General features: G+C 33.7%; 3 protein-coding genes across 3 annotated transcripts in view; 1 reads left to right on the top strand and 2 right to left on the bottom strand.

Annotated features, from left to right (window-relative positions):
* Nucleotides 1–2,062: 2,062 nt before the first annotated feature.
* Smp_163280 (hypothetical protein) lies at nt 2,063–9,612 on the bottom strand (the record flags this gene model as incomplete). Its single annotated transcript, XM_018788676.1, has 6 exons — nt 2,063–2,488; nt 6,450–6,504; nt 7,840–7,876; nt 9,243–9,286; nt 9,325–9,446; nt 9,481–9,612. The coding sequence occupies 6 exons, from the start codon at nt 9,610–9,612 to the stop codon at nt 2,063–2,065; spliced, it is 816 nt and encodes a 271-aa protein (XP_018646539.1).
* A 7,768-nt stretch (nt 9,613–17,380) lies between these two features.
* On the top strand, nt 17,381–18,634 carry Smp_076320 (hypothetical protein; the record flags this gene model as incomplete). Its single annotated transcript, XM_018788664.1, has 1 exon — nt 17,381–18,634. One exon carries the CDS (start codon nt 17,381–17,383, stop codon nt 18,605–18,607), a length of 1,227 nt encoding a protein of 408 aa, XP_018646538.1. The 3' UTR covers nt 18,608–18,634.
* A 4,312-nt stretch (nt 18,635–22,946) lies between these two features.
* The window catches only part of Smp_163290 (nuclear receptor co-repressor related (ncor)), a 38,488-nt gene continuing 35,896 nt past the window's right edge, over nt 22,947–25,538 (bottom strand). Inside the window, exons 21-22 of the mRNA XM_018788653.1 lie at nt 24,764–25,104; nt 22,947–24,155 (exon numbers count right to left, since the gene is read on the bottom strand). Coding sequence (XP_018646537.1) covers nt 23,901–24,155; nt 24,764–25,104 — 596 coding nt within the window. The 3' untranslated portion in view covers nt 22,947–23,900. The remainder of the gene's footprint in view (nt 24,156–24,763; nt 25,105–25,538) is intronic.

The raw sequence follows: 25,538 nt of genomic DNA, 5'->3' as shown, positions 1-25,538 counted from the left end.
TTGTTGTTGTTGTTGCTGTGATGGTTGTAGTTGTTGTTTTAATTGTTTAGATGAATTTAAAATTAATGGTAAATGAATTTGTTCATTAAGTTTTTGATTTGTATCATTTTGTAATTGTTTTGTTTCTCTATTAATAATAAAATAAAACATAAAAGTATATCAGAAGGGGGGCTGCTTTGGTGGAGATTTTAATAATTTTATAGCTAAAATCATGAGCCAATTGAAGCTAGACCATCATGGAAAACCTAGAAGCACTAGACAGTCGTTTCTTTCTAGTGTGCGACTCCTCAACAGTGCGTACCCACGATCAACCGGGTTTGTTGTGAGCTAGTAACTTACTGAAGACAATGGTAGATGGTTGCTCAATTTTGTGGATTGGTTGAAGTTAGACATTAACACCGTTGGATGCCGGCTCAGTGGTCTAGAGGTTAAGTGCTCGCGTGCAAGACCGATAGGTCCTCTGCTCGAATCTCGCGAGTCGGGATCGTGGATGCGCACTGCTGAGGAACCTCACACTGAGACGAAACGGCCGTGCACTGCTTCCAGGTTTTCCATGGTGGTCTACCTTTAATTGACTCATGAATTCAACTATGAAAACATATCATGAACTTTATTTTTATTCTTTTATCTTTTGCATTATGGAATGGTAGTTATAATGGTTATTTATTATCATTAATTATAATGGTGATATTCAATTTGCAATGACATTTATTTTTGAGAAAAATAGGAACTGTATAAAAAATAAAACACAGCTACATTAGCAAACAATATGAGATCGAATTTTTAGAACAGTAAAAGACAGAAACATAAGTATATAGAACAAAAAAGAAATTTATGTATACAGTAGTGGATAATTGAATATTGAAATGATTTGTTGATCATACGAATACTGTATGAGTATAAATGATACCGTTAAATAGTTTACATCCAGTTTTACAGAAATACAAAATTGTAATATGACTTGTTTTATTTCTATTAGTCTTTCATTATTTTATTTGAGTAACTAACCAACTTGACTCATAACATTGTCATCTATTAGTGTTTTACACAACATATTTCTCTTATTCACAATTCTTATGTATAATGGGGCGAGACTATAATTTATGAATGAACCAATCAGGGATAAGATAACAGGTCTTGGATTTTGCTGCGAAATTCACACATTTATTTGGCTAATGAGAGTTTCGGCATTATATCTAATGTCACTTGGTGATGAAAACCCTAAATATAATTCTTAACCTAAACCATCAACTGTAAATCATGATTCAAATTTCTCACACTGGTTTATAACCTTCATTTGGTCCTTGATATTAGGCAAACACTCTTAAGGCTACTTTAGCGTTGCTCAAAGATCGTAAATAAATTACGGTCTCACCTATAATGCAATTCAAGAAAATTCTATTTCAGGATAAACATATAAATCACGTCAAAAATTCAATGATTCAAATTAACTATTACAAAAAAACATAACATATCTAATAGTTGTGTTCATTTCACTAGTATTCTTTTAGACAATCCCAATATAAAAATCTAGATTGTAAAATAAAGATATTTCTCCACAATCTTGATATGATGCTTATTAAAAGATCTTTAAAAAAAGAAATTGTTGTTGGTTATTTGATTAGTCAGACTATAGATAGTCTGACATACGTTAGATGAGTTATATATTCTCCTACCCTTATTATTACTATTAATTGTTATTGCATTGTGTCAGCTTGTTGTAAGTTTTTAGTGTGGAAATATATTTACGTCGTAGTCAGGCTAATCATGTGTTCTTGATCTGAGTTGTGTTGAAGTCCTGTAGCATAGACACTGGAAGGGAATCTAGTGTAGATATTTGTCCGAGGCAAATTAGCATCCGAATCTTGTAGACGAAGAAATCCGAGTGTCATAACACTAAACCAATGTAGTTATTCAATTCTGTATAATCTTTAATAAATTTTTAGCTGGTCTTTATTATGGATTGCATAACATTCACAAATTAAACAATTCTTCAAAAAGTACCTAATGTTACAAATGATTGTTCCTACTTATGCTAAATATTCAATTTTATTTTATTGACTTACGAGGTGGATAATTTGTAAGTAGTTATTGATTTCCGTAGGATATTGATACTATTTGTAATAGTTTTGCTATTTTTTATAGACAACATTTGAGTTTGTGTACAATGATTTGAATTCTGATGAAGAGGCAACGTATCATGAATTGATTTTGTCTTAGGTTTACTGGATGAAAATGAAGAAGAGGAAGTATCAATTGATGATGGAGTTGACAAAGAAATTGGTGAACAAGGAACATTTGAATTGTCAAGCAACTCATTGATTGAATTTTGGCTAAGTAGGAACTCTAAACCACAAGACAGTTTCTGGTTAGTTATTGAATTGTTCTGAATTGTTCTTGGTTTGGATAATATTGAATCTACTCTAGGGGTTTGATTGATATTTTCTTGTTCATGATTTATTGTACTGAAGTTTTCCAAAAGAGAATTCTTAGTAGAATTTAAAAAAACAACAGAAAAGACAAAGCTTGAAATATTTAAATAAATGTCAGTTTCTATTTAACAGTGTAGTAAATTAAAGAAAAACCATGATCAATAGTCATTCAGAGTAAACATCTCAGTCTTACAGAAAATCAGTCATTGACCGAATAACTCGACGGTAAAGTTTTGGACAGTTAAGATGAACTAAGAGGATTTCAACCCCTCAATATTTCAGGTATGTCCTGATGAATGTTGTCTACTAACATGAAATCTACATATAGGGTTTCCTCCACATACAATCACCCAACATTATTCTGATGTTTACAAAATCCAGAATAAAGAATTATGGATATTGGAAGAATTTAAATTTGACTGAGTATATGCTGACTGACAGATAACACAGATTGAACTCGAGAGAAGAAGGACAATATAGATTCACCCAATCATTTACTAAACTTATTTTCTTTCTACGAAATTAGAAGTCATAGACTTTTTCTGTAAAATATATATATTTCTCTTCAATTCAATTTCATGAATTTATTTCAAAGACAACAATGAGTTTTGAGTCGGACATTCGGTTCATTCTAAGTTGTCAATATATCAGAATATTTTCCATTACGACATTTAAAAAATAGTTTAAAGAAAACATTTTTTCGATTTGCTCTTTGTCTCCATACTAATAAATAGGCGAATCTCATTATTTGAAGTAGTAACAATCGATTTGTTGTCCGAACTTAGTACTTAGTTACTTACCCCTGTTACCCCTTGTCGAGGAGCATAGGGTGCCAACCACGATTCTCCAACCATCTCTGTCCACCGTTCTCCATCCCAGTTATTGTCAAGCGCTACTCATTCTTTTAATATCTGCCTCCACTTCCCAGAGCAACGTGTACCTTGGTCAGCCTCTTCTACTTTTCCCTTCAGGTTTTTTTTCAGTCTGGTTGGAGTTTTTTAGCAAGATTTTTTCCACAGTATGGGGTTACCGACCCTATGTCTAACCCTCCTCTTGTACTCGAGCTTGAAAGTGGCAGTGACTATAGAAGAGATACAGAAGAAGTCAACGAAGAAACCAGCAGGGAAATATAGTAAAACAGAGAGATCAGTCGAGGATGAAGAGAGCGAGCTAATCAATGGGATTCAAGAACAGAGGAACAGGTGGGTAGAATACTTTAAAAAACTCTTGTATGGACCAGCTCCATTGAATCCACCGGACCTCGAAGCAGCACACACAAACCTTCCTATAGATGTCACTCCGTCAACGATCGAAGAAATCAGGATGACCACCAGACAAATCAAGAATGAGAAGGCAGCAGCACCTGAAAATAAACCACCTGAAGCCCTAAAGTCACACAGAGAAGTAACTGCAAACATGCCTTATCTTCCAATCAAAAAGATTTGGGAGGAGGAACAAGTGCCAACGGACTGGAAAAAAAGAATATGTAATCAGGATATCAAAGGAAGGAGATCTGAGCAGTTGTGAGAAGGAATCACACTACTATCGGTACCAGGAAACTTTTTCAATAGAGTGTTGCTGAACCGGATAAAAGATTCTGTAGATGCTGAGCTTTAAGATCAATAGGCCAGATTTCGTAAAGATCTGTCGTGTACAGACCAAATCGCGATACAACGGATCATCGTTGAACAATCAGTTGAGTAGAACTCATCACTATACATCAACTTTATTGACTATAGAAGGCGTTTTACAGTATGGATAGGAGAACATTATGGAAACTTCTTCGACACTGTGTTGTGAGTAACTGAGAAGATTGTCAACATCATTCGAAATTCATATGACGGAATACAGTGCGAAGTCCTGCATGGAGGACTGAGGAGAGATGGATTCCAAGTGAGGACCGGAGTCAGACAAGGCTGCTTACTCACGTTCTTTCTAGTTATTCTGATGGCCGAGTGCATTATGAAGACCTACACGTCTGAGGGGAAGGAAGAAATACAATGGACAGCTAGACGATTTGGGCCTCGCATGTTATTAGCTCTTATATTAATTATATGGTAACTAATGAAGGTGAAGACAGTCATTGTAGCGGCAGCCTCTGCATCAGTAAACCTCAGTATATACAAAGAGAAAACCAAGATCCTGAAGTACAACTCAGTCGGAATCAACGCAATCACGCCTGATGGACGAGCCCTGAAAGAAGTGGAAAGTTTGACGTACCTAGGCGGCATCATCGATAAACAAGGAGGATCGGATGCAGACGTAAAGGCGAGGATTGACAAAGCAGTTAGAGAACACATGGAGTTCGAAACAACTTTCAACCAATATGAAAATCAGAATCTTCACATGGGACTTCGAGAACTACTACAACCATTATCATAAAGGTACAATTATTTATAAACAATTATGTATGCAAGATACTTAATGTCCGTTGTTGGTCAGATACCATTAACAACAGCCTACTGTGGGAGAGGACGAACTAGCTTCCAACTGAAGATGAAATTAGGAAAACACGTTGGAAATGAATAGGACATACATTGCAAAAATTATCAAAATGCATCACGAGGCAAGCCCTAACTTGTAATCCTAAAAAGAAGCGGAAAGGAGGAAGGCCTAAGAACATACTACGTCGTGAATGGGAAGCAGGTGTGCAAAGGATCAGCAGCAACTGGAAAGGATTGTCCGAGACAGGGTTTGATGGAGAGTGCCGGTGGGCAGCCTATGCTCCTTTACAAGGGCTAACAGGTGTAAGTAAGCAAGTAAGTTCCTTCTTTGTGTCATGTAGTTGCTTCATACTTCCTTTTCTTGTAGCCGTTCCCGATGTCGTTCCTAGCTCTTCCCTGTATTTCTCTTGTCAGCTCTAATGCTTCTCTTCACTCGCTTGTTTGCTTTTGTGTACTTAGCTTGTGCCTTCACTTTCTCTGCTCATGTTCAGCTGTTGTTGACTACTCTCTACTTGTTCTTCCCTTCCTGAATCCCGTCCAGGGTTTTGATAGAGACCCATTCCTTATGATGATGCTTCTTGCCACCTAGAACCTCTTGACGCGTTGAAGTTAGCGCTTCTTCGATCTTTTTCCATTTGTCCTCTATAGTAATTTCTTTTTTTGAGTAGATCTTGTAATGCTTTGGACCTGTTGATGAGGGCTATGTTGAGTTTGTTAGTATCCAGTTGGAAGGCTGTATTGAACATTTGTACTGTTGTACCGCCAGCTGTCCAGTGTTTCTTTAGCTTCAGTTTCACCTTGACCACAATCAGGTGGTGATCTGAAGTCAAGTCAGCTCCTATCTTTGTTCTCACGTCTTCCATTGTCCTTCTGAATTTTTCATTGTTGTATTTTGGTCCAGGAAGATTCATGTTAACCCTTAACTTACGCCAATCTAAAAAAGAGCTAAAGTTTTTGAAATATCCCTATTTTCTACGAATCGATTACTATATAACAATTTGTGTCACACACTCCCGTCCTTAATACTGATCAACCTGTAGAAATAATGTTTGCATAGGGGCTTTCAGGCTTAAAATAAACTTAAGAAACGTCGTTCAATCAGGACTAAAAGCTAGATGAGTGAATACTGATTATGACTAAGTAATTGAATAATATAACTAATACATTCTTATTTAAAGTCAGTCACTACCGAAGTAGCTCACTTGTGACGTCTGTGACCCTAGAACTGAGTAATGCAGTCTTAAATCTGTTCGGGAACAAGTTCTTGGAATTGCTGTTACCCCATTATAGATTCTTCTCGAATGTTTACAACCTAGAAACAATAATGTTAGTGACCCCAAACTCAAAAAGTCTTGGATACATATAATGGTAAGAGACAATAACTATGGAAGAATCAAAAAGTGCCCAAACCTTTACTTATTTCTAGATTAAATACATGAATATTCTAGGGTAGAAAACCAAGAAGAGCACAGTTATCCTAATCGATAAAATATAATGAACTAATTCTTTTCGTTTAAAAGACATACAGTCACGTCCTTAATTTTCAGAAAATCCAAACAGAAATCGAACATACCTGAATATTTTGTAAGTAAGTTTTCAAATATGAGATTTCTGCAAGTATATAGTTTCTAAAATAAAATAAGTGAGATATTTTACAACTGAACATATAAAACTTTATCAAAAATATGTACAAAATAGGTTATGTTCAATTTTCTGTATTTCATTGTTTTAAGTGTTTAGCCACAGATCCTTTGTTTCATTTCATTATCAAGATTATTATAATGGGATTCAGAGATTAAGCCAACTGCTTAACGTTCCAAGCTTTCCCTTTTCGACATAAAAGTGAGAGATAACAAATAAGCTAATATTATCAGTCATTAAAATATTTAAATTTAATCAACTTATTGAAATGATGTTTAGTTACTTAAAAAAATATTATTCACCTAATAAATCTCACTCATAATGAAAATTTGGTGCTTCAACATGGGTGTAAATGGTTTACTTAGCTTTCACCAGGTTGCGCAACCAGTTGTGTGACATTACTATTTAGACGATTATGATGAACAGTAGTTTTTCTTGTGTTACTTTACAGATGTATGACGCGATCACTGGAAGAGGATAATGTAAATCAACCACACGTAGTAAACCATAATCATAGTCGAAATCCCGCCTCTTTATGCCGGAACCATTTAGTTACCAGGTTTCCTATTTAAGAAAGAAACTCAGCCAATACATTTGTGAGCCACTATCAAGCAAGATCAATATTGGGAATGATATACCGCTTATAGTAAATAGCATACTAGCTAGTTTCGAAGTTGGTTAGAGAAAGAATACAACATATAATTGCAGAATATCCTTGGCTTTCTCTACAAATTATATACAAGATTGTGGAATTTCTAATTGTATTCCTCAAAACAGTTATTTTCTACAGTTGGAAAATTAAGAAATTATGACTGAAACTAAAAACTTCCTTGTAACCTTATAATTACAAAGTTTTGGCTTTAATTTTTCTACTTTACTTTCTATACTTATTTATTAATATTGACGTTTACAATAAAATAAGAGCTATGAAATCCATCCATTTTATGTTTTTAATAAAAGAATTAATATTAATATATTATTTATAAACACTGTATTGCATTAAAAAGTACTGGTGTGATATGAGTAAATGATGTACTTTTTCTGAAACTTTTAGTTATATATCTAATGAAGGTCAAAACATTGATTTCAGAGTCTAACAATTACATCAAAAACTAAATAATTGATTATTTATCAGAAGGGGTTTTAAGGAGATTTCAGTATTTTCACAGTTGAAATCATGAGTCAATTGAAGCTAGACCACTATGGAAAACCTGTAAGCACTGGATGGCCGTTTCGTCCTATTATGGGACCATTGTGTATCAATAGAGACAGTAACAGTAATAAAATGATTACTCAAAACTTGACTTCAGTTAATTAATTACCTTATTTTTTGAGTGTAATAGTCAAGTTCAGATTTTTCTAAAATCCAGAAAAAATTTCAACACAAAGTTATACGCAATTAATGATTTTGCATATTGTTAAAAATATGTATATTATTTGATAACAAGTTTAATTTAAATAATAAAATAGCAACCAACACCTTATTGCTGGTCTAAAATAAGCCAAACAAAGTTAAACACATCATAGTGCTTCATTCAATTACCAAAGTTAAACATAGTAACACATTTTGGATTACATAAGAGTCTAACATTTTCCACATCATTGAAAGCGATGAGTTTGTATTCATGAGTCACAACTCAGTAATGAACATACATGATTGAAGTCATCACTGATGCTAGAGAGAATCGCTCTATTTAATTCAAAAAAATTATTCCTTATTCATTTTATTCGCTAGGTGTCTTATTCGTTCCAATGTAGAAATTTTCAAGTGAATATTATAAGAGTTATTTTAATTTTCATATAATCAACTTACAAAGTGAACATATATGACTAAAACTAAAACTCTCAAGTTTTTTTTTACATTGTAAATGTGTTATAAAACTTCTCTTTGTCACAATCAATAAAATCCCGAAATTTTTCCGTAATAATCTTGTTTCATGGTACCAAATTATCCGTCTATTTCCATTCAAATTGTTTCATCATTGTGTGCTATATTATCTTACCAAAGTTTTTGTTATTAATCGAACTACAGTCCATAGTAAGTTGATTTTAACGATGGTAGAATCACTAAATGTAATTTTAGGGAAAACGAAAACCATAAAACTCATTTATAAATATTACCACGGAAACTCCACTTCCCTGACAAGCTATAATGACATCTGATATATTAACTGTCATACAAATTCAGTGATAAATCACTGAAATAAAAAAATGTACAAAATATTTTCAGCATGACGATTTGTGAAGATTGTGGTATTTTCACGGTTGAATTCACAAGTCAATCTAAACTAGACTACCATTGAAAACGTGGAAGCACTGAGCGGCCGTTTCTTCCTAGTATGGGGCTTCTCAACAATGGGGATCCACAACCCCACTTTCGGGGCTCGAACCTGAAACCTTTGGTCTCGCAAGCAAATGCTTGACTTCTAGACCACTGAGCCGGCGTCCAACGGCGTTAATTCCTAACTCCAATTGTTCCGCGATCTTGCGCAACCCTAACTACTTGCGGGATTGTGGATGCGCATCTCTGAAGAGTCACATACTGGGGCGAAACATCCGTCCAGTGCTTCAGGATTTTCAACGATAGTCTAGCTTAGGTCAACTCGTGAATTCAACAATAAAACATTTTTAAATGTAAGAGTCTTCATATGATTCACGACGTTTTAAATATAGTAAGGCAAATTATTTAATTGAATTCTTTTAATGGAATTTCCAGAGAGCTCACCTTTCAAACCATCAAATGCTTGATAAGGATTGTCTTGCTTCGATCTACTTCATCGTCTTTGAGCAAACGGAATTTAACTTACTTTTCAGTGGCGTTTAAATAAAGCAAAGAGAAATATTCCACGTCAGCTGAGCTATTTGAAGAATCTAGAGAGAACGGTGGGAAAGATTCGTTATTGTTGGCTAGTTCCAAAACAGAAACAATCTGTCAGCTAGCTCATCAAAATATGATAGCTTACTTCAGATTTTAATTCCAATGTCTGATCTATAAGATCTTCCCCAATGATACAGCGGACTTCATAAATATGTACTGGTGGTAGAGAGCTCATTATCTGCTCCCATATTAAGCGAGGAAGACGACTTAATGCCATTACGGAATATGTTTATTGTGTAACGATATCATAAATTTGAAGATCCTTGAAAGTTTGAGGTGTGAGAACAACATTTGTGAATTCTGTAATAGATCTACATTCCAATTCATAAAATGAGATGAATTACATTATTCCATTCCAAGAATGTAAGCAATCGTTGTTTTTCTACCATAAACTGAACCAATAAACAATTATAAAACTAGAAATCAAAACTGGTTTAAAGGAATCATGATTTTATCAATGATATATATCCCTATTAAAAAGAAAAAAACGCAGTTACTAACCTGAGTCCTATCTGGTCATTAAAATACATTTTACGAAAAGAAAACAAATGGAGAAAAAATTAAAGGAGGGTAAAGTGCACTCCACAAAGTTAGAGTAATCCTTAAAGAGATGAGAGTTAATATGTTTGCGATCAGTTCATGAGATATAAAATAAATATGTAAGAAAAGCCAATCCAGAAAATAGAAAGGTGGAGAATAGCGATTAGCACATAAAAACAGTAGGTCATGGAAACTTTAGACGAAATATAACAAAGTTCGTTTCTCACAGTTAGTAGCAAACTGAAAAGTTTGCTTGACGTTAGTGTTACACAGTCTAGCATCGTAATGTCTGTACCATGAAGAAAGTATTAAGTTTTATATATTATTGCATTAGAAATCATGACATCATAAGTTCATTAAAAAATCTGAAGCATTATAAAATGTCACAAAGTGTTACTAAAGCTCGTAAACATGAAGTAAAAAATAAAATGTATGGATTTCCCTGAAAGGCTAGTTTTTTCAAACATAATTGCCGAAGATAAAGACTCTGTCTTGTCTAATGTTCAGGGTTTTATAACGTCATTTTAGTTTCGACGGCTCAATATAAAAGCAAATGTAACTTACAGTATGTTACATTAAAAACATTTGTCATTAAGCTTTAGAGACTGTTATAAATTTGCTAAAAACTGCTCCATAGACACCCAATACAGCAAAGTTCGAAAACACATTAAAGATCTAAATTTTCTCTGATAAAATGACCCGAGCCTTATATAGAAAAGGTGGATGACGGTTGAGAAGGAAAATCTTTTTGGTTGTATACAAAAGCAAAGTAATGTGAAACTTCTGCGCTGGTATTTACAGAAAAAGAAACATCTCATGGCATGTTTAAACTTTATCTGATGTGCATACGTGATCGAGTGTCTTCAGTTGGCTGGTGTTCTGTAACACTAAAATGGTCGGAATCAATGTGAAATGCTAACAAACAAAATTCAGTTTTTGGGGATATCTATCAATAGAGCTCTTTCCCTTGTCATTACTTATAAAGACAAAGCTTTGACAAAATATGGTCGAAACATTACAAAAGTTTCTGGCAAAAGTTTTGGCGCTATTAAAGACAGTATGTATTAAAGACAAAATGTCGACTGAAACTTAATTACCTAGATCGCTTTCAGTTTTTAGATCGAGTGTTTAGAGAACCTAGGAGATCTGTTGGTGCTAAAATCTAGATTATTAGAAAGTACCAGGCTGATGGAAAGTGGCTATGGCTGCTTTAAATAATTCCTAATTTTTCAAAGGGAGGGGTCCGTAGAAAAATTAAATTCGATTACTTAGTTAAAAATTACTATGTTTAGCAACAAATAGACAAGTTTAATTTCATTTACTACCTATTCTACTCATAATTCAATGAGAGTAAACGAGACCTGCCCATCTTGTAAAAACTAGTTTTACTACAAAGGTAATATTTGTTGGTACTTTTTAGCCACACCAGTTTATAAACACAATTTAACGAGATCATTAAACTAGGTTAAAGGTGACTAGCGAAGAAAAAAGAAACTAATCGACAGACTCAACATGAAAATAGCCTACTATTTTTTGAGTGGTGTGAGTGCTTAAAGAAAAACAGGAATAAAAGAATTGCTGAACTAAACATTATTTAGAAAAATAAATTTACGACAAAATAAGTTGATTATCAGAAGGGGTTTTGTGGAGATTTAGTATTTTCATAGTTGAAAGCGTGAGACAATTAAAGCTAGACCACCATCGCTTCCAGGTTTTCGATGGTTGTCTAGCTTCAATTGAATCACGCTTTCAACTATGAAAATAAATTGAACATGGCCAACCAATTGAGATGCCCACTAGCTAAGACCCGCCAAATAGAATCACCATAATAATATGGTGATGACGCGAATTTGTTTATGTGCACATATGCAAAACTTTACTAATTTTTTTCATAATAAGAAAAAAGATAATTGAAGTAACATTTCAAACCCGGAGTCTTTATGTTTTTCAAGGGATAAAAAAATAATATTGTTTTTTTAACATAGGTACAAACTGGTTATTTTACGAATTTTAAAGGACAACCGACACGTCAATATAACGGCTAAGAAAGAAAATTGAAGTACGATGTTGTCAGTAGATGGAAACACTATATGGTTTGAAACAGTAAAACAAAAATTGTGCAAACACTGTTAGCACTTTGAAAAAATTGTGATAGGCTTTCCTCCACATAATAACATATGTCTTCTCATATATTTTTATTATCTAAGTTCACCAGTAGTATTTAAGTTCAAAACTTTAGTGTAAGACTAAGAGGTAAATGGGCTTGAAAGTGCTCAGGAAAACCATGAATATACTTTTATGTTTTCTGAGTAATGTCATAACACTCCCGTAAAATATATAAAAACCTACATTTCGAAGCACATAATGCTGTAAGATCATAAATGGTTCGAATGGAATGGATGATTTGTTTGTAATTCAGTATGAAGAAGAAAAGCATGACGTCGATCAAGAATCAGAAAACAAAACGTCTATCTTGCGAAACTTATGATTTACAGGTTCGCGGAGTTTATCGATTTCCCACGTTTTATTATATATTAGCCAGCTTCTGTAGTTCTTTTCCCAATTTAATAACAGTAAATGACTATGTTAACAAGCGATGTTGATCGCAACCTCGTTAGTTCTACTAGAAGTCAGTAACCGAATGTTCTCATTTAATTATACTGGCCGGATACCACCTTAGATCATACCACTTCAGATATTCCTTTCAAAAATAACATGTTCCTTTATCACAGTTTTTGTTTTTATACGGACTCTTTCCATAGACCATAATTATCCTTTCTATGCGAAGGTTTGGTTCTTTGTTGAGATAGAATTTGACCACTCTATTCTTCAGGTACTTGAATTATGTTGGAGAAACTATACTGACTTCAGTTTCGGACAAGAAGGCAACATGTTTCGCTTGATCATAAGAATGGGGGCTCTTCGTTGTTGCAAATCAATCCTCATACTTCACAACTGAACATTTGACAAATTTATCAGAATTGTCTTTAGTAAGGAGAATGTTTTCATTTGAGCCATCCGTATGGGTGAGAGCGTATGGCTTTTAAAGTGGATGTACGTAATGTGAAAGAACACTTATGAAAGGTGATGAGAAATATACATTTACGTCTAGGAAAAATTGACTTGACAAATTCAGATTATCAGGTCATGCACTTGTATTTTTAAAATTTCCAGATCTTGTGAATGAATTCTGAAGGATTTAAACCTGTTTGTCTGTACTTAGACACGAGGAGTAAGGTAACCATTAATATAAAGATTATGGTTCGAGATAATTTTTATAAAAAACCTTTTATTTTAGAACTTGGGTAAAGTTTTTTACATTAAAAAATGAGCAGTTCGAACTTTGATTACATGTCAACAGTTATGGTGAACTCGGTGTATGATTTTAAAAATAGGGCTTTGATGTGTAATAGTAGTATAAAAATCTGAAATTTACTTAGTCAGATTGATACTCCAAACTTGAATGTGTCACAGAATTCAACTTGTGGACACATGATAGTTAAATGTGCTTTAGTCTCATCGATAAGGACAAACGATTGAAAATTGTAGCTCATTCTGGTATTCATTAACTTACAAATCAGACTACTCAGAAAGGCCTGTTTTCTTTGTTCAGTTAAAGGTCATACTATGTAATTCAAATATACATGCCATATACGCCTATCACCGAACATAAAGAAAAAGAAAAACCAAGGTGGTTGTCTAGAGAGCATACGAACATATTTATAGTGCCACAAACAGAATTAATACTGTAATAAACGAGGACACAAGTGTGAACAGTCGAATGTAATTAAAGAATCTCTTGGCAAAATTTGAGAACTAAACAGCAAATGTCCTATTTGCAAAATGTCAATTAATTGTCTCCCATTTGACTGGTCCTTCCGCAAAAAGTCAATCAACCGTCTCAGACTTCATTGTTTTTTCGTTCCCACACCAATCGTTGTCTGCTCTCCTTCTCTTTCTTGAGATCTTCACAACCTTCAACGGTCATACATTTCACTATCAATTTGTGATACATATTACTTATATCTGTCTACATCAGTAGCACGCACTACAATAAAATAAATTCAGTCGAAAGGATAAGCGAAACAAATCCTGATTATATAGACAAATCGTGATATGCTTCCATCCATGACAACTTTGAATCAATGAGAGAGAAAGTTCACTGTGAAAAGCTCATTGTATAATAACACAGTTTAATTAATCTTAACAACAGAATTTTGAAGATTGTTTCAACTACATGAGATAAAATAGGGCACACGTTTATCTATATAACGATATTTGAGAATAAATCACGAATTTGACTCCCCGACTACTCACGACACAACCTCCCGGCTTTGGGGAAATCCCCAGAGTCTAGAGTCCTTTCTAAAAGCTTGGAAATATTTTGGGGAAAACCACAGATCAATGATCGTGTTGGAAAATTTCTAAATGTTCGGAGAAAACCCCAAAATCAGTGTTGTTCCGGAGAAACAGTAACCACTGCATTTTTAAACCTTTTAAGAAGAAATTAGAACTAATAGTAATGCTAGTAAGATTATATATCATGGATGACCTTTGAGCAACGCTTAAGTGACTTTGAGACTGTCCACCCAATAACAAGGACCAAATGAAAGTTATAAACCAGTGTGAGGAATTCGAATTATGATTTACAGTTGATGGTTAAGGTTAGGAATTATATTTAGGGTTTTCATCACGAAGTGACATCAGATATAATGCCGTAACTCACATTAGACAAATGGATGAGTGAATTTCTTGCCAAAATCCAAGACCTGTTACCTTATACCTGATTGGTTCGTCCCTAAATTATAGTCTCGCCATAATTTTTGATATGGTAACGACCTTCAGCCAGAATTATGTCACCAACATTTAGGTTTTGTTTAAGTGTGTCAAATAGAAACAAGAAACAGGAGCGTCGATTTCGCACACATTTTTTGAAGGTATCTCGTCAAGTGGGTGGGTTGTTTGCACTGTCCACGATTTCGATTACTGCTTCTGTTCAGCCTGACTACAGCTAGTTGTTTTTTAGACTGATAACGTAGAACGTAATGAAAGGGATAAAAATTCAACAGACTGTCAAACTTTATGGATTGCCCTCGATCGACCTTTTGCGGAAGTTTGAGAAAGTAAGGATCCGATTTTGAGAGGAAGTACCAGTTAACAACCACTGAAAATAAAAACTACAGTTCAGTGGATGCAGAAGAAGCAGGTAACATCGTAGCTTTCCAGAAATGTAACAATACTGTCCTAGAATCGACCACTGGCTCTTGTAATTACGTCCATTGTGCACCGAGTGCGTCGAACGGTATAGTCTAGGTTCCTTTAATAAAAAAATTTTTCATGGTCAAACTATCGAAACGTCGCCATCTGTCCATTCCTCAATGAAGCAACAGCTAGGCAGAGTTGTAATTAAGATGGTGGAAGTAAGTGACAACTGTAAAGAAGGCCAACGGATTTCTGGACCTTTATCGGGTGTACATTCCTAAACTCCTTATTGCCGTCCGAATTGTACTCAGTCGTTGACACAGTATGGATACCAGTAGGTTGCACAATGACGGCAGCAAAATGATCCTGAGAGCAATAAGTGATCTGTCTAGTAAGGTTGACAAACTGGCTGCCTAAGTCAAAAGGCCATTCGCGGATGTGAAGAACAGGCACAGCATCAGTGTAGACACTGTAAGTTACTCATTACAACTGAAAACACCCGAGGAACTGTATACACTTGAAGCTTCTTTAGAGGAGCAAAACTTTCGTGACCAGTTCGTAAGTTGTAACAGGTGGTTATAAAATTTAAGGTTACCAAATTGTTTGAGATCGTATGTCATGATCTTCGGAAATCAACCAAAACACGTCTATACTGCCTTCTGATTCCGGAACTGTCAATTAATTATACCTTATATGGGACAAAAAGTAAAACAGGAATCTGTATTTAAAGATTCTGATGAACGATTCAATGTTATATCACATCTTTGTCTCAATATTCTGTGTTCACCGTTCTCAAGTGTGACCTATCCAGAAAAAAATGTGATGGATGTTGCAAACCAGTGTTTCTTACACGACGCAAGAGATAAAATAAATAAGCGTGGATGGCGATCCAAAGAAAGAGTGAGTCAAATGCACTTTGGATCTTCGATTAAATACCGGTTAGCGTTTTATATTTAGTTCCGATAAAACTTTTTACGAAATAATCATTTCCTATCGTATTTCCAGCTGGCTTTGCAAGTGCGAACAGACCTGACTTTAGGTTTACCACTCACAGTACATCATCATTATACCGTTGGTGTGCGGCTAACCTTCTACATTACATTATAGATTCATATGTTGGATGATTGTTGTGACACAGTAGGTTATTTTGTTTACCATAAAAATTTGCATTTTTTGATACTACGTTTGTAATACAGAAGAGTAACTTTCTTCTCTTTTTGTAGAACACTGTGAATGAAAGTTCAACGTTAACCTAATGTACTTATCCAATACACATTAGTAATTGCAAAGAATTGGAAGAATTTATACATCATAGGATAATTTCTACTTTTATAAACTTTAACAAATATTTTTCTGTATAACGCATCCGTTTTTCAATTAAAGCAAACCTGATTCACCGCGAAAGACCAATCCTTGCCACTTACTATGGTTAAATTGCTTCGTAAAAGCGTTCACGTTGCGAAGTTAACGGAAAAAATATAATAAATGAAAAGAAACTGTCGGGTACTTATTATTAAAACGCCAGTCGTTTCTCTGTTACCCGTAAATTTGAAGTTTTCCGAATGCGGCATTTGGGATAACTGGAGATCGTGCAGAATGTCCCGAAAATCGATGAAGTATTGAGGTTTGACCACAGAACGTAGAACGTTTCCTCAAATTGGTCGAAAATTCTGGGGAAATATTTAGCAAAAAGGTGAAATGCTGGGGTTTCTTCAATAAATATAGACAGATTTTCCAATAGTATTATAAAATTCTAGGAACATTGGGAATTCCTGCAGCTCTGCTGAAATTTTGAAGTTTTTCAAGAATTTCCCCAAGATTTCCTTAAAAATTTTAATAACGGCTTCACTTAAATTTTCCCTGAAAACGGATAAATATTTCCCCAAGATAGGGAGATTAGGGATTCATTTGTAATATTAGAAACTTTCAGATTACTCTCAAGTTATAAAAATCTTGTTTTTAACCTTTTCTTCCAAAGAAATTGTGGGCGACCTTCCGTCTTATGCTTTTTCTGTGAAGTTAACTAAAATAACAGAAGAATTCTTAACCGTACGACCCACATATAGCATTATGATTCCAAGTAATAATATGTAAATGACATTTAAAAGCGATAATATTAAGGTAATTTTTCAGCATCCATATAATATATGATTTCTTCAACAGAACATTGTTTGTTTATCTACTTCAGTAAATTTAATTTCAAAATACCGTTATTTTAAGTTCCGAACTACATATCGTTATCTATGCAGCATTCCACAGGTAACTCATTACCAAAATCTGGAAAAAGGTCGGAAAGATACACACAAAAAGAACTGAGATTTTTACTCGAGGAAGTTCAGAAGTATCCAAATATTATAGAGTCTCCGAACAGTCATAGTGAGACAAAACACAGAAAGTTTGTATTATGGCAGCATATTTCTAAAAAGTTACAAAATAAATTTCCCGATTCTAGCCTCAAATCTCCAGTTCAGCTCAGGAATTGGTGGAAAAGAACCAAAAGTAGAGCTAAACAACGTCTGTCTTGTGGACCATGTACGATGGAAAAATGTAAATTCGCTGAAAATGGTATCGGAGAAGTACACGAAAACAGCCGAGGATATTTTAAGACAATTTTCTCTGAAGTCTGCGAGTTTAGGCGACAGATAATGACTTCTTATACGCCTGAGAAAGAAGATTCAGAATTTACGAAATTTTTAGAGGAAACTTCAGAAGATCATAGTTCAGAAGATGGAGAACGAGCATGTGGACCTTCAGAATCCAGTGAGTTGGACAACGACTCATCGATAGAACCATTCGGGGCCTTTGCACATGAGAACGCTTTATCTTTTGTTTGTAATAGCAGTATAGATTTACAAGAAAATGGTCAAGTTCGAAATTCAAGTCCAAGAGATGTTCAAAAAGTCAATAATATTTCTCCTCAAAATATGTTCGGTTACGACCCGACTGTAACAATTTTTAATGAAGGAGAATCTATATTACAGAAGGATAATACTAGTAGTTTGCTTAGCCAGATTTTCACAAACGCAGCAGCGAATTTTTTATCGAACTATAAACATTTAATTGAGAATCCATCACTTTGTAATATGAATGGAATATACCATTCTGACACCGATGGATCGTATAAAAATCTTGATGAAAACAGTGGTGAAGTTTTGACAGAGGAATTAAACTCGAATGGAACTTCGTCTTCGTACTTCACCGATGCTTCTAAAAACCTTGAATTGCCAACAAATGAAGATAATATGTTTTACATTCCTTCAGTTTCAAACCGTTCTAACTGTTTGCCACTGCTAAATGCGTCTAAATCGTTCAGAAAGATTATTAATGGCTCTGACTGTTCATTTTTGTGGCTGGAACTGATGCAGATCGATAATGAAATTCTTAAACTTAAAAAGCGAAAACTGGACCTTGAAATTACTATTTCAGATGACTGCCTGAATAATTATTTACAAAAACTGCATGTACCGTAAATGAATAATATAGCATGTCGACGACTGAAATAATTACATATAAAAATTTTTCAGCCAGTACAGTTATATATGTCCGTACAACGAACGATTTTTATAATTGAACCCATATTAGTATGGAAGTTAGAACACTTTGCCAAGATCTTGCATTGATAAATTAGAATGTTAGGCCAAAAGGAATTTGCCACTAATCAAGGAATTTTCGCTTGAATACTAATGTCATCGTAATGTCTTAAAACTTTGGAAAATCTGATTTTGCCGACAGTTGATTGTTTGAGAATTCCATGACGCGTACTGTTTAATGAAGAATGTACTGATAAATTAGTTGATTAGATAGCGATACAGATAGATGACCTATTAAGCAAGTGAATTAAAAAGTAGTAACAATTACGTTTATGATGAGTTTAGTAGTTACTTAGTTCAATTACTTTGTGAGAGAAAATAATTGCGCAGTTCCTTAGCATATTATCTAACTTTTTTGTCGTAAATCACTCCTTTCGTCAAAGTAAAAAAGTACTTTGGTCACAAATGTCTACTTTATCTGACACTTTTTGACAGGCTCTTGTTTTAAACATATATCAACCCAAGTGTTTGGTGACTGGGGTATGAATAGTTGTTTTTCCTCCATGAAATTTCTAATTAATTTAGACCACAAGAGTTTAAAATTTGATAAAAAACATACCATTCCTAATATTATGTCCGATTCTAAGTTGAAAACCTCATTACTATTTTATATACAGAATCAATTTATGGTGCATTATATGTTAATGTATGTGAAAGCTGCCAAATTATCTTAGAAACAATGTCTTCAGTAGTTATCATCAGAGCCAATTTTGACATAAACGTCTATATTTAGTTATATATGCAAGCAGTTGGAAGGGAGGTTTTATGATTATTAGAGTACTGCAAAACTTAATATGCAGTTTTCATTGAAATCTTTATGAATCATAAATAGTGAAAAAGAACTGAAGTGTCATATGACACACGATTTGCGGATAAACGTTAGGAACACAACAAATGCAGATTGAAAAATACATGACAACGAAGTAATTAAGGATAGTTATAATATAAAAACTGTAAGGATCATAAGTGGGTATAGGTCCTTTGTTCATTTATTATTTCTGATTAGACGGTTATTTGCCCATAGCTAAAATAATAAACGGTATTACTAACACTCAGTGTTCAAGCTGCACTACAAGACAGATTTTCGCTCATCTACCAAACCATAATAACAAGCTTGTTTTCAATTATTGATGTAAGTTGGATCACTTATTGAGAGAGCGGCGCCTAATAACCTTTCAATATACATAAGCCCAGAACAAAAAGATATGTTAAAATATATTTTTAATTAAACCTTCAAACAAAACGATGCACTGGCTTCCATAATATAGTTTTATAAAAGTTTCACTTTTCCAGTGTTCTAATTGAGCGTTATATTTTGACTAAAGAAATGATAGGAAGTTACGGTTTTTTAGCCATGGTATTAAGTCGACGAAACCCTGAACGAATTTGTATACATACTTAAGGATATATGGGTGTGTTATTGATATAACTTTTAATATGTAGAGATATTATACTCTCATCAAGAAATGGCAGTTTGTAATGCATCTGAAGAAAATTTGTATCGTTCGAACTCTCTCGAAAACCGATTGATCAAATTCAGTTAAAAAACAACAGAATGACTAGTTATTACAAACACAACTTCCTCTTGCAGTCATATAGGTTGCTGAAGCCAGTTGTCTTATCTGGACACTGATTGATGGCATGGCACAACTACTAGGGTCTCGATCTTGCTTTTTCTTTATTCATATGCAGTGATCGCAGACCACTTTTGAACTATATAACGATAATCATCAGCATTTTGTTCTTGTTCACATTCATTGAGACTCCAGTGTCTTATGTACTGTAGTTTTCTGATCAAAATCGTTTATTTTTTGTAGACGGTATGTCATATCAGCCGTCCTTACATTTTTTTTATTATCTGAGACAGTATTTTATTGGACTTGCATAACTATCTGTTTTTATGATTGCTGTTTTTTATTTCCATTATCATTTCTGTAGTGACAATACATCTCTTCACTGGTAGAAAACAGTCAATTGCACCGTTCATTTAGTCGTCTGTTCTCATTTTCCAATAATAGTGGGTTTATATTTATCAAATTCATCTAGTTTTACTATGATTGGTATGCTTAATCACATATTAGGTAATTGCTCGTTATGTGTCTGCGCAATTCTTTAAATGAGCCTTTCGTACTTTAAGCTTGCTTTGTATCGTGCTGTTTATGATTTTCAACATGATGTTATTCTTTCTTTGTTTTCCCGTGTCCTATAAGTTCAGTTTCTTTTATCTAATTTTCTCAGTTCAGTAGCTTAACGTTCACTTTTGGTTCATCTAATTTTCTTAATTGATTTTCAGAATCATCCGTCTCGCAGTATATAACACTACTCCCAAAGACAACTACTGTCTCTGACACTGAAAAGCCCATATGAACAGTTCTATACTGATGGTCATCAGTACATCATATTTACTGAATTACGTAAAATGCATCCTAAACTGAATTACAGAGAAAAACACGTGATGCTTCTCAAAGTTGGTTGATATCTCTTACAAAAACCTTCAAATTACTTCAGCATGTTGAGTGAATGTTAACAGGGCAATAGGTACAGGAAGAAGGATAGTTTACGATCTGAAGCCAGGCCACTTAACTGTTATTACAAAGCTAATAGCGTTGAAGAAAACACATTCTTTTCAAGAGTTCAGTACCATATAACATTAGGAAAGCACTGAAAAAATTTATTTTGCAGCCGCATAACAAGTGCCGACAATATGGTTTGTTCTCTTGAGCTTGATTTGTCCAAAATATACACATTTATTTTAGTGGTAATTTAAAACTGTGGTACAATATAAGTTCCTAAAGCCTGAATTATCTACCTGTCACAAAACCAACTTTTACTAGACAATGTGTTTCAATACCCATTTCATTCACTAGACAACACTTTTATAACACGCTTTAAATGCATGTATCATCTCAAAAATAGAATTTCTCTCTCAAAGATCGCAAAATGTTAACAAACTCATCATAGAATTCTAGACGACTAGCTATTTAGTAAGGATTTTTAATTTGGTTATGGATACAAATTATCCGCTTCTGTTGCTATATATGCATACATAGTGACTCTGTAGCTCAGTGTATAATGCATTGACTGGGTTGGAATATCGTAGCTATTACTAACATTAGAGTCCAGGTACATTCAGCTGATTAATCTTAAAAAAAAAGAAACACACATAGGTAGTTAAATAGCTAATATACTAGAACTAGCTAGTTGATTGAAAAGAAAACTATTGTTTATTAGGTTTCTCTTAGATCATATTGTTTTTCTCAACCTCATATTTGATTTCACATAGACTGTAACGTCGTAAAATGTCCTTTGCTAACGTATAGGGGATGATGAAAAGTTCAGCCAGAATGTAAAAGCGATATACGATTTCATATCGACAAATATTTCCACTTTCCAAAAAAAATTACCGAAGTATAGAAGTTTTCTGTAACTACAGGTACTAAGCATACACTTGGTTACGTTACACACCAGTCAAACGTTTACAGTAAGAATATATTCGCTAAAATAAAGATAGACTAGTAAAACTAATTTGGTGATTATTAATAAACCTACTTTCGACTGGTTTTAACTAATCTCATTAAAAAGTGAGTGGGACTTTAAATATACGCACAAGTGTATCACATCTTACACTGTTTTGATGACTTTCTATATTTTTCACAAACTCCATATCACTCACAGAAAAACATAATTTAGGAACTAGCAACTGATTGCAGTTGACTTTCATGTGGATTCATGATCTGTTGCACCATAATCCAGCGTTTTAAAAATGTCGTATTCGTCAAAAGACACTAGATTTGAGCCCATATTACGTTGTAATTGACTAATACGGAATAATTCCGTTGTAACATATAAAACTGACCAGTACGTCTTGTTTCTCGATAGTTACCCAACTGATATGAATTTTTTATGAAAATTGCTCTTAAAAATTCAAGGGAATCTTTACAAGACCGTCTTTCACACTAGACTAACTACTATCAAGAATGAAAATTCCTTGAATGTATTGTAGACCGGGATAACCAATTCATTTCCTAAGCATGTTATTCTATAACTGCAATTACTGATCTAAATACTTGAAAATGATCCCAGAACCATTACTGATTATGTAAACAGTTATGGTGGGGTATTTAAAGCAAATGCTACAAGCGTCTCAGTACACGGAAACCCATGAAATGTCTTACAAGATTGATTCAGCAACCAAGGCTACAGTAAACAGAAAGCATTCTACATTTGCAACCTTATCATGTTCAATAAAAATACAATTATATTGTCATATAGGAAACAAAATGCAAGTATAACAATAATATGCAAGGGAGGAAATCACATTGCTGTTGTGCTACTTATAACAACAATAATCATTCTCATGAAAATCTACACAGGATAACAATGAAAATAAGTAAACCGAGTTTTTTCGAAGGAAACCTGAATAAAATTTTGAAATAAATCAAACATGAACTTAAAACTACACAAAAGGCAAGTGATTATAAAGTAACGTAAATAAGAGAAAAAACGACTAGTATGAGTAAACATTAGAACAATTCTATTTTATACAATCATTTAAAACAGTTTTGTTAATTGTTATTATAAACCTGATTAACAATTTATAACAATATGAAACCAGTAAAATAGTAATCTGTTTGTTTGTGCATACGTTACTCGAAATACGTTGATGCACTCTTTTTTTATTGTATGCGATAAGTCGATTTATACAAACAGAACATTAAAACCGGTATGTTTCAAAAGCAGGAATAGAGTACGTTTAGGACAACACACATAGATAGGAAAAGGATACGAAATTGTCCATGGGGCAAGATACATACATATACATAAGAGACATGTGTCATTAAAATAAAATTTGTTGCACTGTTTGTAAGCCAAGAGCATACATGTATTCAAAAAATTACAAAAAAATGTGAACTACAAAAAAGAAAACACAAGTGCAAAAAAGAAAAATAAACTATAACCGATGAATCGATAGGACACATCAAAAATGATACTGAAATTCAATGTTTGGCGATTTGATTTTAAATAAATGTTGGTTTAAAACAAGAAGATTTGGAACTAAGTTAGTTAAAAAGAAAAACTAAAATTCCAACATTTCTTACAGTACATATGTAACCATAGAAACATTTCAAAATACATTAATATATTTCTTTATTCATAGATACAAAATAGACATTTAAAGTGAGTTTAATGGAGCTGAATCCGAAGAGTCGACATTACAATTTCCTAGCAATCCTGTTGAACTATGATTACAATCTATACTGTTCTGATTTCCGTATGCATGTGACCACCGATCTACAGAATCATCACGTCCACATTCTTTAACAGATTGAATACAATCAGAACTAGTATTGCATGACAAGAAGTGAGGAACATCCTTAAGATGTGAATTCATTGCTTCCGACACAACCTTAGGTGAAAAATCAGAGGCCTAGAAAGAAAATATATGAAAAAAGACAGATTTAAGGCAATGAAAACTGGTAGTGTAATAAAAATGATTGATTTATTAAGACTTGGTCAGCACTTAAGACTTCAAGTCCAGTCAATGGAGAGAGCAACTTAACTGGTTTGTTTTGCCCAACGATCTTGTTTCCAAACTAAATTATCATATCTGTGTGTAAAAGTACTTAGTTAAATTTACAGGAGATTCACGTTGAATAAGGGACAGAAAAGTACCTTTTGACAGTCCCAATGTCTAAGTATGAGATCATGCAAAACGGTGACGAAACACTTGAGAATACATAGCAGATAAATATCCTAATAGGTAGTACGAAAAACGACCCAATGATATGACACTTCAATTTCATACAACTTACGGGATTCAACCCTCAACAGTAACTGACCCTACTACACAAAAATATACACTCATTTTAGTGCCACAATTAATAATTCTTTTTTATAGTTTAAATGAATTAAAAATATCTGTTTATTAGAATTCAGTACTAGTGAAGTTAAACAAAAATTGGAAGACCTCGTAGAAAATTCAATTCAACATTGATAAACCTGAAAGGTTATATACAAATAAAACTGAAAACTTACAGCTAAGTCTATTAGTAATGATCCGGAGGGTTCTGTATCGCCATCTGGTGAAGTAGAATGGTCTATTGTAGAGTCAATATTACTAGACAATGAATTACTTTTAACAGTTTCAGACAACTTTCGCTTTTGTCCATACCTTTTTTGATTTGACTTATTAAAAAAGTCTTCATTGTTAGCAGCAGGAAGTTTTGCCGTAAGAAGTTCAGGTACTGGAATTTTAGAAGTAGAATTTTTGAAAGAATCTCTAGAACCTGATATCACTGAACAGTTGACCATACCGGGAGAACGCGAAATGGAACGATCCTGCTTCTTCGGAGGAACATTTAAATGATACTGAGAATCTATAATTATTTGTATAAAAGTGGAAGTAATTCCGATGTCAACAAGTTAAGATAAGACTTAATTTCAAAAACTTCGAATCAACATATGTTTAAGAAAGCTTAGGGTATATAATGCCCAAATTTTCAATCATTGGCAAAATATTTTTACATATGTTGATGAAATATACTTGTTAACAAACTAAACGTAACATTAAAATTCAGCAAAATAATTATGCTGAAATAAGAGAAAACTTTTACATACCCATTTTCCAGTTACTTGTAAGTGGTGTAAGATTAAACTGTTGATAATAACTGGGACATAGGCTTATTATTTTGTAAACAAGAAATCTAACGTTACAGAAAAGATCTTTTGACATGGAGACCCCCAAATTTGTCCCAACGTCGGACCCAACTAGATCACATCACCATCATCCACCGATGGAAGACTGTCGCTC

This window comes from Schistosoma mansoni (assembly GCF_000237925.1).
Source record: "Schistosoma mansoni, WGS project CABG00000000 data, supercontig 0138, strain Puerto Rico, whole genome shotgun sequence".
NCBI classification, from domain to species: domain Eukaryota; kingdom Metazoa; phylum Platyhelminthes; class Trematoda; order Strigeidida; family Schistosomatidae; genus Schistosoma; species Schistosoma mansoni.
Note: the sequence above shows the minus strand (reverse complement) of the source record. Positions and strands in the feature narration are given on the sequence as shown.